Source organism: Bison bison, unplaced genomic scaffold (genome assembly GCF_000754665.1).
Source record: "Bison bison bison isolate TAMUID 2011002044 unplaced genomic scaffold, Bison_UMD1.0 scf7180017864334, whole genome shotgun sequence".
Classification (NCBI taxonomy): Eukaryota; Metazoa; Chordata; class Mammalia; order Artiodactyla; family Bovidae; genus Bison; species Bison bison.
The window spans coordinates 1,554,438-1,569,091 of NW_011494906.1; the positions used below are offsets into that span (position 1 = coordinate 1,554,438).

The 14,654-nt window shown below is 49.3% G+C and overlaps 1 protein-coding gene across 1 annotated transcript in view; it reads right to left on the reverse strand.

The window, feature by feature from the left end:
* Window positions 1–14,654, reverse strand: part of FADS2 (fatty acid desaturase 2) — a 37,619-nt gene that overhangs the window by 22,378 nt on the left and 587 nt on the right. The window contains exons 2-4 of the mRNA XM_010854037.1: window positions 2,804–2,914; window positions 1,139–1,336; window positions 918–1,019 (exon numbers count right to left, since the gene is read on the reverse strand). Of these exons, the coding sequence (XP_010852339.1) occupies window positions 918–1,019; window positions 1,139–1,336; window positions 2,804–2,914 (411 nt within the window). The remainder of the gene's footprint in view (window positions 1–917; window positions 1,020–1,138; window positions 1,337–2,803; window positions 2,915–14,654) is intronic.

Below are 14,654 nucleotides of genomic sequence, written 5' to 3' on the forward strand. Positions count from 1 at the left end.
GGGCGATGAGACAGCTACCTGCCCTTCGGGGTTTTACACAACTCTTGCCCTTTGGCTCAGCACACTGTTTGAAGTCCCTTATCTAAAGACTTAAGAGAAACACGATGTCTCAGATATAAAACATCATCTGATGGAGGAAGCATACCGATGTATTAAGAGAAATTGTTTCTTCAGGTGCAAGCTATTATATACGGAATGAATAAACAGCAAGGACCTACTGTGTAGCACAGGGAACTGTATTCATTATCCATAATGGAAAAGGATATGAAAAAGGAATGAAGGAATGCATATATGCTTGCATGCTAAGTTGCTTCAGTCATGCCCGACTCTTTGCGACTCTATAGACTGTAGCCTGCCAGGCTTCTCCCTCTGTCCATGAGATTCTCCACGCAAGAATGCTGGGTTGCCTTTTCCTTCTTCAGGGGATCTTTCTGAACCAGGGATCGAACCCTCCTCTCTTACATCTCTTGCACTGGCAGGCGGATTCTTTACCACTAGTGCCACCAGGGAAGCCCACCAAGGAAGCCCACATATAACTAAATCACTTTGCTGTACAGCAGAGATTAACAGAACATTGTAAACCAACTCTGCTTTAATTAAAAAAAAAAAAAAGGGAGCGAGAGAGACTGCTTCTTTACTGGCCCCAAATTGAAAGGAATTTATCAGTAAGTCCTTAGGTAAGGAACAAATGTAATCAACTAAGAAGTACGTGCCTGTTTTCACAACCACTACCCTGGTTTTATGTGTCTAGTGTGGTTAGGAGACAGGCCTTGGAAGCTCAGAGAAGCAGAGGATTAGCAGGTCCTACAGCTCAGCCAGGACACTGACCGGAGAGGCGACCTGCTCCGAGGGAAGCGAGATGGCACTGTGCCCACCACTAACTGATGGAATGGATGCCCAGGGTGGCCGACATTTACCTTTAAGTGACCGATGACGAACTTGTGGACGATGTGGTTCCACATGGACTTCTTGTAAACAGAGAGGTGGCCGTAATCGTGTTGCAGCCATCCAGCCTGGGCCTGGGGAGAGAGGGCCATGGAGGCTTTCAGAGCGTTGGCACCTAGGCACCAGGCCTCTGCCAGCTGGGGGAGGCAGGGGGCAGGGGCTTCAAGTGACAGGTGAGGGTGTCACGCCTCACCTGAGAGGTAGCAAGGACGAAGGCCGTAATGATGGTTGGAATCCAGCCGTTGCCAAAGTAGAAGAGAGTGAACCAGGCGATGCTCTCCATGGCGATGATGTGGGCCAGGTGGAGAAGGAAGAAGAGCTGGTTACTCTTGAACAGGTTCATGTCCTCAGCGGTCTTCCTCAGGGCCCGGAAGTCCTCGGTGATCTGGGACTGTTGAGCCAGAGCACGAGGAAGGAGTCAACCGCCCAGCTGCTCCAGGGGGTACCAATCCACACACCCAAGCTCCGGAGGAGCCCAGCTGCTATGCACTAAAACGGCTGCTGTTGCTATGCACCTACCTGGACCTGGCACAGCCTTGGAACTGTGTGTTTGTCTACAGCCAGTTCAGTGCAAAGAAAGGATTTCACTCAAAATGCTGTCCATTCCGTGTAGCAGCATTATTCAAAATAGGCCAAAGACAGAAACAACCCAAATTCTATTAATGGGCTGAATAAAATGTGGTGCTTACATACAATGGAATATTACACAGCCTTCAAAAGGGAGGGAAATGATGACACATGCTGCTAATGAGCAAACCCTGAAGTCATTAAGCTAAGTGAAACTGAGCCAGACATGAAGAGACAAATACTTATGAGTCCCCTTCTATGAGGAACCTAGAAGAGATTCTTCAATAGAAAGAATAGTGTTTACCAGGAGCTGTTGGGAGGGACAGATGGGTAGTTAATGTTTAATTGAAACAGAATCTCAGTGTGGGGTGATGACAAAGTTCTACAGACAGATGGTGGTGATGGTTGCACAACAATGTGAATGTACTCAAAGCCGCTGAACTGTGTATTTCCAGACAGTTAAAATGGGGGATTCCCTGGTTGCCTAGTGGTTGGGAGTCCACCCTTTCACAGTTAAGGGCCTTGATTCAATCTCTGGTAAAGGAAGTGAGATCCTTGCAAGCTGCCCAGCACAGCCAAAATAAAATAAATATTTTATTTAAGAAAGGTTAAAATGGTAAATTTTGTTATGTCTAATTTATACCTTTTTTTTTTTTTTTAAGCTTAGGGACTTCCCTGGCGGTCCACTGGTTAAGACCATGCTTCTACTGCTGGGGATGTGGGTTCGATCCCTGGTAAGAGAACCTAAGATCCCACATGTGGTGTGGCCAAACACATGAACTAAATTAAATGATTAAAAAGCTTATGTTTTCCACTACCTGACATGTACCATTTGTTCTGAACACTCTATCAGACAGGAGAGGGCTCAGTGCTCTGGCACATGGGGGGCAGAGTCAAGGGTGGGTCTGGGAAAGAGGGTATCACTGGGAGAAAGAGGGAAGCTAGGAGGCAGGGGCAGGGCATGAGAGGGAAGAAAGTCCAGATATAAGGGCAAGCGACTGGGCAAGAGGGAAACCCTCTGTGCCCAGCCTGGCACCACTGAGGCCCCACAGGTAGAGAGGCTAAGAATGAATTACTCCAAGGGCGGGGGTGGGGGGCAAACCCAAGCTGGCACAGGAGGAGGCGGGCTCACCAGGGCCAGGGGAGTCCTCCCTGACCTCAGGTGACGAGCAATGGTTCTCCCTGGACGGGCACAAAGGCTCCTACCCAGCACCCTACACTCACCATTTTGGGGTGATCCCCCCCTCCACCACTCCAGCCTTCCCCTCCTTCCTCATCCGGTCAGACTCACATTCTTGCCGCGGTCCTGGCTGGGCTCCTCAGGGGCCAGCTCGCCAATTAACAGGGGCTTCATGAACTTGCGCACAAAATCAAGGTTGCGGTGGAAGGCCAGGAAGGCGTCCTGGAGAGCAGGGGGCAGGTGGTGAATACAAAGACCTCTACTGCGGCTCCGGCCAGCACCTCCACCCCAGGGAGGGCAGGGCTTGCCAGCAGAAGCTCTGTGCCACTAGGACCCCAGGACACCAAACGGGGCATCCGTGATCCGACCCCAAGTGTTCTCTGAGCCTCCTCCTGGCAGGTCCCTTGGCGCCCGATTCCCATGGAGATGCCACTTGGAGCTGCACCCTGATGAGGGGCCGCTGAGCTCGCCAAGGATGTTTACCAAAAAACGTGCCCCTCCAGGGATGTGGGCTGGGCAGGGCTGGGAACCAAATTCTCCGAGGGCTACTCTGCCAGCTGCCTGGTTCCTGGCAAACTACGCCACCCACCACGCGGTGCACACAGCTGTCAATAAAGAACAAGCCTGGAGCCTAGCACAGGCATGCAAAATGTGCTCAGATGATGCTATACCCAAAACAAATACATGATTACATAAACGCACTGGTGGGAGGAGGTCTTTCATATTTTGAAAAGGTATGAAAATTATTATGAAGATTATTAAAGCTTTTTTATGCAGATCTCTAAACTGTTATGGAGAAGGCAATGGCAACCCACTCCAGTACTCTTGCCTGGAAAATCCCATGGACGGAGGAGCCTGGTAGGCTGCAGTCCATGGGGTCGCTGAGGGTCAGACATGACTGAGCGACTTCACTTTCACTTTTCACTTTCATACATTGGAGAAGGAAATGGCAACCCACTTCAGTGTTCCTGCCTGGAGAATCCCAGGGACAGAGGAGCCTGGTGGACTGCCGTCTATGGGGTCGCACAGAGTTGGACACGATTGAAGCGACTTAGCAGCAGCAGCAGCAGCAGCAGCTAAACTGTTATGTGTTAAGCCTGTGGCATCAGGCCTTGCTTTATCTGCAAACTTTCCAAACTCTCATATTGCTGCATTGCTTTTAAAATTAAAACAATGAATGCTGTGCCTTTTAACGTTTTTTTCCAACTATTAAGCAATGTGGATAATTTTGGCAAATTCACAAAATGTACAGAAGAAGAGGAAAATAATACCACTCAGAGAATGACCACCACTGCTAATATATCAGGATATTTTTTCCCAGTTTTTTTCCTATACATATTATGTATGTTACGTAAAACAAATATAGCATTTCTTTTAGAGATGAGCTGACAGTAGAGTCCCCCACCCCCATGGTGGGCAGTGATAAACCATGTCCACCTTGCATCAAACTAAGCTTCAAGGTGCACCTGAAATTAACAGAATACTGTGTGTGCCCGCATAGTCGGTACATCAGTCTGACTCTGTTCGACCCCAGGGACTAGAGCCCACCAGACTCCTCTGTCCGTGGGATTCTCCAGGCAAGAATGCTGGAGTGAGTTGCCATGCCTTCCTCCAGGGGATCTTCCTGACCAGGGATCAAACCCATGTCTCCTTCATCTCGTGCATCTCCTACAGTGGCAGGCAGATTATTTACCACTGAGCCACCTGGGAAGCCAACATAATACTGGACATCAACTATATTTCAACTTAAAATTTTAAAAAAATCAAGTCTTGAGACTTCGCTTGGAGAGAAGAACAGATCAAATGACACCATGAGAAACAATTGGAAAAATCAATGTCGTTGTAGAAAAGTGAGGATGTCTCTGTGCGTGTAGGAGGTGTGTGGGAGGAGGGGCCCTAGATTAAAAGAGACAGAAAAAGATATAACAAAAGAGTATAAAAACTGCAGTATTTGATTTGAAAGGCTCCTGTTTGGGGTGGGGGGAACCCAGCAGTTCTCCAAGACATTCTGGGGTGGAATGAGAAATTTTGAATATGGACAAGATATCTGGTCATGTTAAAAGAATCACTATTGAATTTCCCTGAAGGTCCAGAGGTTAAGAATACGCCTGCCAGTGCAGGGGATACGGGTTTGATCCCTGGCCTGGGAAGATTTCATATGTTGCCGGGCAACTAAGCCCACAGGCCCTAGAGTTTGCTCTGCAACAAAAGAAACCACTGTAATGAGAAGCCCACACCTCGAAACTAGAGAAAAGCTGGCAAGCAGCAACAAAGACCCAGCACAGTCATAAATAAATATATTAAAAATTAATAAAGAATCAGTATTAATTTTCTTAAATGTAACCAAAGTATTGTGATTATGTTACAGAATGTCTCTGTTCTTAGAGGATGCTGAAATGGCATAATAATGATGCAGTTTATTTTCATATTATTTTCATATAATTCAGCAAAAAACATGCATATATGCATAAAGAGGAATATGAATATGGCAAAATGTTGAGATTAGTGAATCTTGGTTAAGGATACACAAGTGTTTAATTCTTTCAAGTTTTCTGTATATTTGGAAATTTTCAAAATTTAAGAGAAAACAAGGAAGAAATGAGGAAGATGCTGACAATTCATAAAAGTGTGTTCAGCCCCCCTGCCCAAGTATCTCACAAGGGTGATTGCCAATATTCGTCTGTTTCCTGGCATCAAGCCCTTTTGCCCGGTCTTTATTCTATCTGTGTCTAGAACAGACTGACAAAGCAACACTTTGTGCAGAGGAAAACTGGGCCTGGAGTCTTTTAAAAATGTCTGCACCCTGACCTTGCTCAATCAATAGGGATGGCAGCAGAGGATCAGAGGAAGTACCTCTTCAGAGAAGAGACGGGTTGCTATTGTAGGGGCCCAGATCAGGCAGCGAGGAGCCTGGGGTCTGCTCTGGGCCAGCAGCCACCTCCGCCCCACCCCCGCCTCCATCTCCTCTGCATGTGAGGACCCTCCCGCCCCACGGTTCCGAGGGCCTGAGAAAGGGCTCATCAGGAGCCCCCAGAGGCCTTGGTGGTAAGGCAGTGAGTGTGTGGGAGTGCTAAGTCGCTTCAGTTGCGTCCAACTCTTTGCGACCCCATGGACTGCAGCCCACCAGGCTCCTCTGTCCATGGAATTCTCCAGGCAAGAATACTGGAGTGGGTTGCCATGCCCTCCTCCAGGGATCTTCTCAACCCTGGGATCGAACCTGCATCCCGGGCAGCTCCTGCACTGCAGGCAGATGCTTTACCCCTGAGACACCGGGAAGCCGGCCTGCAGTGAGCACAGCCTTCCAAAGTCAGAGCTGAGAAAGACCCTGTCACTGCTTCACCTCAAATGACACCACAGCTTTTGAGAAGCAAAGGGGAAGTTCTCGGTATGGCGGTTTCCTGACGAACAACGGCTGATAATAATGAAACAATCTCTACTCTGCCAAGCCATCGCCTCTTACCCAGCACCCACTACCTCCCCCGACCAGGTCCAGGTCACATCTCCCAGCCTCGGCTGAGGAACCTGGAGGAGCAGATAAGACTCCTGTCCTGACCGAGGCCACCCCTGGGCCATCTCTAGAGGCCAAGGAAGAGGAAGGACCACAACGTGCCAGGTGGGGAGAAAGGAAAGTGGTCTCCCTTACCTCCCTGAAGCCTGAAGCCCCACTTTACAGATCAAGGCACTGGAGCCTGGGAAGGTGACATTCAAGTGGCAGTTGCTGTTTAGTCGCTCAGTCGCGTCTGATCCTTTTGCGACCCCGTAGACTGCAGCCTGACAGGCTCCTGTGTCCATGGGATTCCCTAGGCAAGAATACTGGAGTGGGTTGCCATTTCCTCCTCCAGGCAGTCTTCCTGACCCAAGGACCGAACCTGGATCTCCTGCGTTGCAGGCAGATTCTTAACCATCTGAGCCACCAGGGAAGCCCTGTTCATACAAAGGCCTCGATCAGCATGAGCTTCTTCCTCCTGAAAGTTGCCTTTTTGTGTGTCCCCTTGCAAGTGTCACAGGTGCGCCTCACAAGGTTGCAGGGGGCTCCCAGCAGCTGCTCGGTTAAAGCATCTGGCTCACACGAGGTAGGCCAAGGGGCAAGGTAGTACAGGCCAATCCACGTGTTGACTTTGGAACAAGAACTGAAAACAGGCTTTATCCTCATCAGGGAGACTGGAACCAAAGACTTTCCAGGAAGGCCAGGGACGCAGGTGAAGGAGAGGGAGTGGCCAGTGGTTGGGCGGCAGACTTACCCCCAGGAGGGTAGACGTGTGTATTAGATGCTAGGGAGGTTACGTTGTAGATAAAGGACCAAAACACCCAGATTCCCAAAAGAAAGACCTTCACCAGTTCCTGCTTCCACCATCTCCCGTTTCCCATGCCAGCCCTTTCTGCATGAAGAGATCCTCCCTGTCCAGCTACCATGTGCTGAGCAGAACTCATAGCTCCTCCTGCACTGACCACCAGGTGTCACGTCTTATTTCTGGCTGTGTCCACCTCTGAGGCGTGCTGTGTGTGTGTGCTCAGTGGTGTCCAGCTCTTTGCAAGACTATAGATTGTAGTCCGCCAGGCTCTTCTTCTGTCCATGGGATTTTTCCAGGCAAGAATACTGGAGTGCGTTGCCATTTCCTACTCCAGGGGATCTTCCAGACTCAGATCTCGAACCTGCGTCTCTCACGTCTCCTGCACTGGCTGGTGAATTCTGGGAAGCCTCCCACCTCTGCAGAGCAAGGTGAATCTCTAATCCAGCTTCCCACTTCTGGGCGCATGGCCAGGGACTGGGGAAGCTCAGGAGAAGCAAACTCAGGGCAGACAACACTGCCAGCAGTGGCCCTAGGCACAAGGATTCTGCAGAACGAGGGATTACAGAGGGAGATGCAGAGGAGGGACCCTTTGTTCTCAGCTGGATCCAAGGATGCTGACTTCCTTTCCACAGTGGGGAGATTTAAGCAGGATGAGGGCAGGGTGGGAAGCCCCTGTACCATGTCCACTCCAAGGGAAAGAAGCAATGGAGGCTGGGGTGGGGGGCCCCACCCCGCAGTGTTCTGTGGCCAGAGGGCTCCTGACGAGAGGGTCCCTGCTGATGCCAGGCACAGGCAACCCAGGCATGAAGGGATTACAGCAAGGGAACACATCTCAGTAAAATGCTGAACATATCAGCAATGCTAGGGCTGGGTACCAGACCTCCCAGAGGCTACAGCCAGCAGGAAGTGGACTGCTCCCACAAAGATCTAGCTGAGGGGGTGGAGCTGTCTTCAAGAGGCACAGACACCAGAGGGATTTCATATAAATATCTTTTACCTTTGGCAACAAAGAGGTCACCAAGTTTCCTCTGCTTCCTGCTTCTTCTTTTCTGGTTTACTGAACTCCCTACTATGCGGACTGGTTCCAAATTGGGAAAGGAGTATGTAAAGGCTGTATGTTGTCACCTTGCTTATTCAACTTACATGCAGAGTACATCATACGAAATGCCGGGCTGGATGAAGCACAAGCTAGAATCAAGACTTGTTGGGAGAAATATCAATAACCTCAGATATGCAGATGACACCACTCTTATTCAAAAAGCAAAGAGGAACTAAAGAGCCTCTTGATGAAAGTGAAAGAGCAAATAGGTGGGGAAACAATGGAAAGAGTGACAGACTTTATTTTCTTGGGCTCCAAAATCACTGCAGATGGTGACTGCAGCCATGGAATGAAAAGACACTTACTCCTTGGAAGGAAAGCTATGGCAAACCTAGTAGTAGTAGTAGTGTAGTGAAAGTCACGCAGCCGAGTCCGACTCTTTGCGATCCTATGGACTGTACAGTCCATGGAATTCTCTAGGCCAGAATACTGGAGTGGGTAGCCTTTCCCTTCTCCAGGGGATCTTCCCAACCCAGGGATTGAACCCAGGTCTCCCACATTGCAGGCGGATTCTTTTTACCAACTGAGCCACGAGGGAAGCCCATGACAAACCTAGACAGCATATTAAAAAGCAGATACATTATTTTACCGACAAAGGTCCGTATAGTCAAAGCTATGGTTTTTCCAGTAATGGGGGATGGATGTGAGAGTTGGACCATAAGGAAAACTGAGAGCCGAAGAATTGATGCTTTTGAACTGTGGTGTTGGAGAAGACTCTTGAGAGTCCCTTGGACAGCAAGGAAATCACACCAGTCAATCCTAAAGAAAATCAGTTCTGAATATTCATCGGAATGAATATTCATTGGAAGGACTGATGCTGAAGCTGAAACTCCAATACTTTGGCTACCTGATGCAAAGAACCAACTCATTGGAAAAGACCCTGATGCTGGGAAAGATTAAAGGGAGGAGGAGACAAGACGACAGAGGATGAGACGTTGTGTAACAGGAGGGAAAGGGGCAGGGCACAACTTTTAAAAGAATGACATAGCCCAAGGACACAACATAAACCAATTAGAATCAAATGGGACCAAAGTGGCAGACAAGACTAGATCTTAATCCTCAATTAACAAGTGAAATGACACACCCAGAGGTGCCAAGACAGTTCCACAGCACTGTTAAAAGACCAAGGAGAGGGCGGTGGCCCAAATCCTGGAAATCTCCAGCCCTTCCCGCAAAATAGCTGGAATAATCCTCCCACTCATTAGCATATGAAATTACCCAGCCTATAAAAACTAACCACATCAAATTTTGCAGCCGCATTCGCCCTCTGTGATGGCCCACACTCTGTCTGTGGAGTGTGCTTCTCTCTATATCTGAATAAATCCACTTCTTACCTATCACTTTCTCTCTCACCGAATTCTTTCTGTGATGAGACATCAAGAACCTAAGCTTCATTATGTCCTGAAACCAGGTACCATGGGTTTTGGCTGTTTCAAGTCCCAAGCAGGGTTTTGGCTGGTTTCGAGTTCCAGCCACATGGGTTCAAGTTCCAAACTGGATTTTGGCTAGGTTTGAGTCCCAGCCATGTGGGCTGAAGTCCCAAGCTGGGTTTTGGCTGGTTTCGAGTCCCAGCCATGTGGGTTCAAGTCCCAATCTGAGGTAAACGGTTTCAGTTGGATGGTATCACCAACTCGTTGGACATGAGTTTGAGCAAGCTCTGGGAGTTGGTGATGGACAGGGAAGCCTGGTGTGCTGCAGTCCATGGGTTGCAAAGAGTAGGACACAACTGAGTGACTGAACTGAACTATTATGCATGCTGGGAACCTATATACCCATGTGCAGGAGGCTAAGGGTCCCACAGTAATGACCCTGCACACCAGTAGAGTGTTCTGAAATTTAAAGAGTGACTCACCCACAGCCAATGTAAGCCTGATAATAAATAACCTTCCCATTTCATAGACCTGGAAAGTGAAGTTCAGGGTTAAGTGCCTTGCCTAGGATTCCTAAAGCTAGGACTCAAACCCAGGTCCTCTGCCTTTCAAACCTGCAGCATCCTGACTTGAGGAGGCCAGAGATTCATTCCATTTTCAAGCTGTCGCCTTTTCCCAAGAACAGCTTAGGAGAAATGAAAAGAGGAATGAATCTTGACCTCTTCTCACCTTCCCTGGGTTCCCAGAGGCGATGGATGCAGACAGGGCAGGAAGTCACTGTGACAATGCACAGAGGTGGGGCAGCTGGGGTCTAGAGGTAAAAGTTCCAGATTCAAGTCTCCGTTTGAAAGGAGAGAAGTAAATCCAGCAGGTGCACTCACTACCTTTTAGATATTCACCTTTGTGCCCAGGACCAACTTGGGGCTACAGAGATGCTGGGGAAAATGTGTGATGAGTAACTGTAAGAGCATGCTTAGTTGTGTCTGATTCTTTACCACATGGACTGCAGCCCACCAGCTTCCTCTGTCCATGGGATTTTCCAAGCAAGAATACTGGAGTGGGTTGCATTTCCTCCTCCAGGGGAATCTTCCTGACCTGGGGACTGAACTCGCATCTCCTGCATTGCAGGCAGATTCTTCACCTGCTGAGCCATCAGGGAAGCCCGAAAATGTATGATGAGTCTTTGTTAAACATGAAAAGTTCTGGATGGAGGGTGGGAAGGAGGTTTGAGATGAATTAAGAGTTTGGGATTAACACATACACACTACTATATATAAAATAGATAAACAACGAGGGCATTACTGTATAGCACAGGGAACTATATGCGATATCTTGTAATAGAATCTGAAAAAGTCTGAAATCTGTATGTATGTATATAACTGAATCACTTTGCTGTACATTTGAAACTGACACAACACTGTAAATTAACTATACTTCAATAGGAAAAAAAAAAAAGTTCTGCAGCGGTGGACTCTGCCTCTGAAAGAGGAAAGACGCCCTGGGACACAGGCAAGGGCTCCCTTTGCCCACAGCAAGACAAAGACCGGAGAAGAGCCAGAGGACTAGAAGGGAAGAAACCCAAGGTGAAAACAGGAAGGAGTAGAGGAGGCGGGAAGGGAAGATGGGCTAGGAGGTCTCCCTGATGGTAGATCCTGATAGTGGTCTGAGTGCTGCCAAGAGGTGCTTCCCTGGTGGCTCAGATGGTAAAGCGACTGTCTGCAATGCGGGAGACCTGGGTTTGATCCCTGGGTTGGGAAGATCCCCTGGAGAAGGAAATGGGAGCCCACTCCAGTACTCTTGCCTGGAAAATCCCATGGGCAGAGGAGCCTGGTAGGCTGCAGTCCATGGGGTTTCAAAGAGTCGGACACGACTGAGCGACTTCACTTTGCCAAGAGGGGCTTCCCAGGTGGTGCTAGTGGTAAAGAACTTGCCTCTCAGTGCAGGAGATGTTAAGAGATATGGGTTTGATCCCCAGGTTGGAAAGATCTCCTAGAGAAGGGCATGGCAACCCACTCCAGTATCCTTGCCTGGAGAATTCCATGGACAGAGGAGTCTGAGAAGCTCCATAGGGTCACAAAGAGTCAGACACGACTGAAGCGACTTAGCAGGTACGCTGCCAAGATAGCAAGGTTTTTAAACCCAGCATCAATGAGAGCTACTCACTACAGGCCTGATCTGTACAATTGTGCCTTGTGAGCTGTAAAAATTTAGTTTCATTTTTTACGCTTGAAAGCAGAAGGACCAAATGACAACTGCTTGTTCTTGCTCTTCGGTAACAGGAAAATCCCCTGTTGAGGCCCCAGATTATCTGGCTTCCTTGACTGCCAGCCTCCGGTGAGGATTCTACTGCATCTAGATTGGCTCAGAACAGTGCATTCGAGTGCTCCCAGGAAGCTGACCTCTATCTACCCATCAACCCTTCCCAAACTTTACAAGACTGTAAATACTCTCACTGCCCCCACTCTGAGGAAGTCCATGCCCAAGAGCAAAGCCACTTGTTCAACAGCCAGAAAGTAGTCTCTCCATTCCCAGCCTGTTCCCGTGTCCCTGGAGTCCCCTCTCCAGAGACACCAGACTTCCTGTGTGGTCTTTTTCAATTGTGGTCCCAAGCAAAAGAGAGATGGGGAGGGAGAGAGAGAGATGGGGAGAGAGAGAGAGAAAATCCAGTTGCTCACTCCACCATTATTCAACAAGATTAATGCATTTCATGCCCCAAAAGTTTTATCTCATAAGGCAGTAAGCTCTGGGCATAGCGATTCTGTGTCTTGCTACACCAAATAGACCTGGCATAGATTTTAAAAAGTTTCCTCCAAATTTCTCTTTGTTTACTTTACATTCCAGCTGTTACATAATCCTCACTCTTACACTCACTTCTCTGATAACGTAATATGTTAGAACCTTGTCTGTAGTCTATTACAAGTTAATCTCTAAAGGGATGTTTGCCTATAAACTTAAATTTTACATAATGGCTCATTTCTGGGAAACTGCTTCCCATGTAATGAACATTGAGCTAAAATATTAATACCTTTGTTTAGCTCCCAGAAAACCTCCTGACCAAACCTGTGAATGACTGCAGGGAGGAAGACACTAACACATCCCCTCATGAGGCTAATGGAAACCAGAACTGTTCGACTTTACTCCTTCCCCTTTAAGTATAAAAGGATCCTGAATTCTAACTCAGGCAAGATGGGTCTTTGGGGCAGGAGCCCACTCTCTTCTCAGTTTGGTGGCCTTAGGTATAAAGTTCTTATTCCTTGCCACAACAATTGTCTCTTGACTACTGGCCTGTCATACAGTGAGCAGTACAAGCTTAGACTTGGTATGTTGCAGTAAATAATACTCCATTGCATTTATCTAATGCTTGCAGTTTATGAAATGCCTTGCCAACCTAGGAAAATATATTTATTTAACACTATGGAATAAATGGGCTTCCCTCTCCCTGGTGGCTCAGACAGTAAAGAATCTGCCTGTGATGCGGGAGACCCAGGTTTGATCCCTGGGTGGCGAAGATTCCCTGGAGAAGGAAATGGCAACCCACTCCAGTATTCTTGCCTGGAGAATTCCACGGACAGAGGAGCCTGGCGGGCTACAGTCCATGGGGTTGCAGAAGAGTTGGACACAACTAAGCAACTAAAGAACAACAATGGAATAAACAGACCAATCCACCAGGCCAATCCACGGGCTTTTGACTTTTCTAGGAAACTTTTCAATGAAGGCTCAACCATGGGCAGGAACCTTCAGAACTTATTAATGAAGTCATGGCAAGACTCCAACCAAGAGTCAAGTCTTTACTTGGGAACTCCTCTTATGCCACCTCCTCACAGGGTTGTATAAAGGTCCCAATGAAATAATAAACTGATGGTACTTAAAAATCTTATACCCACTTAAGTCACGATCACTTTCACAGCCCCAAGGGCTTAAGCCAAGTTCACAAGCAAGTAAAATGGTATGGGGCCAAAAGCTATCACTGACCCTCTGCTGGTCAAAGCAAGGGGCCAAGTAACAGCTTAGATTATAGCTGTCTGACCTGCCCCATTCTTTGACTCTGCCTGTCCCAAAGAGATAGAAGAGGTAGGGAGATGTAGAACCCCACCCACTGACAGGCCCATAGAGCTTGAACAGCAAAAGCCCAAACAGGTCAGCATGCCAGACCTCCAGGTGGGATGAGCTATGTCAAGTTGATCCCTCCCTAGTCACCTCTCCCAAGTTCTCCGCGCTGTCACACCTCTGCTTCCGGCTCACTGCCACCAAGGGTGGTCCCTTTCTTTCCTCCCTGCCTCTCTGAGTTCAGGAGGAGGTGGGGGTGCTGTGCAGTCACAAAGCTGCAGGTTTGGTGCCTAAAGTTGAGGGTGAGATGGGCAGCCTTGGCTCAGGGAAGATCCTAGGGCGCCCCTACCTCTCCCAGGGCAGGATGAAGGAAGGGCATTCTTGGCAGGATTTGGGAACACAGGACCATTGAGCTGAAGTCCCACAGTAACCTCGGGTGCAGCCGGACCTGTTGCCCAAGCCAGCCTAGTGCTGCTATATCGTCCCGTCCCAAGGCCCCCTCCACCTGGGCTTTGCAATCTCCAGCCCTTTTTCTTTCTACTAGTTTTCCATCAGCACCGCCTCCTCCCTCCCCTTCAAGAACGCCGATCTCTGCGGGAGGTGGGAGCGGGGAGGGGGGGGTCTCCGTAGTCTCTGAAAGCGTGGGAACAGCAGCTACCAGGCGGGGTCTCCGAGGCAGCCATTGCGGACCGTCTGAGACTGGAATTCCAGCAGGAGCGAGACCTGGCCGAGGACTAGCTTTCCTTCCCCGCCCCCTTGTCTGGCCGGAGAATGGGGGACGCGCGCCGAGTCCTACACCTGGCTCCTCTCCCGCTCCTCTCCGCTGGGCCCAGGGGCGGCCATCTTCCACGCTGGGGGCGCCAAAGTCCCAGGGTCCCGGCGCCCCGCTTTGGGGGTCTCGGGCTCCGGATGAACCCGGAGGAAGGAACGGACGCAAGGGTCCAAGCGCGCGCGATAGATCCTGCACGGATCTCCACCGCTCGGATCTGCCTCCCGGGCTCCAAAATCCGACCCCCACGGCACGCTGACCCAACTGCGCCACGGAACGAGGATTCGGAGCGGGAGGTGAGCGCCGTAGACACTTTTCCTTCCCTCCGGGACGGCCCCCCAAGCTCCATTCGGCGCTGGAGGTCTTGTCTGACGCCCTGGGACCC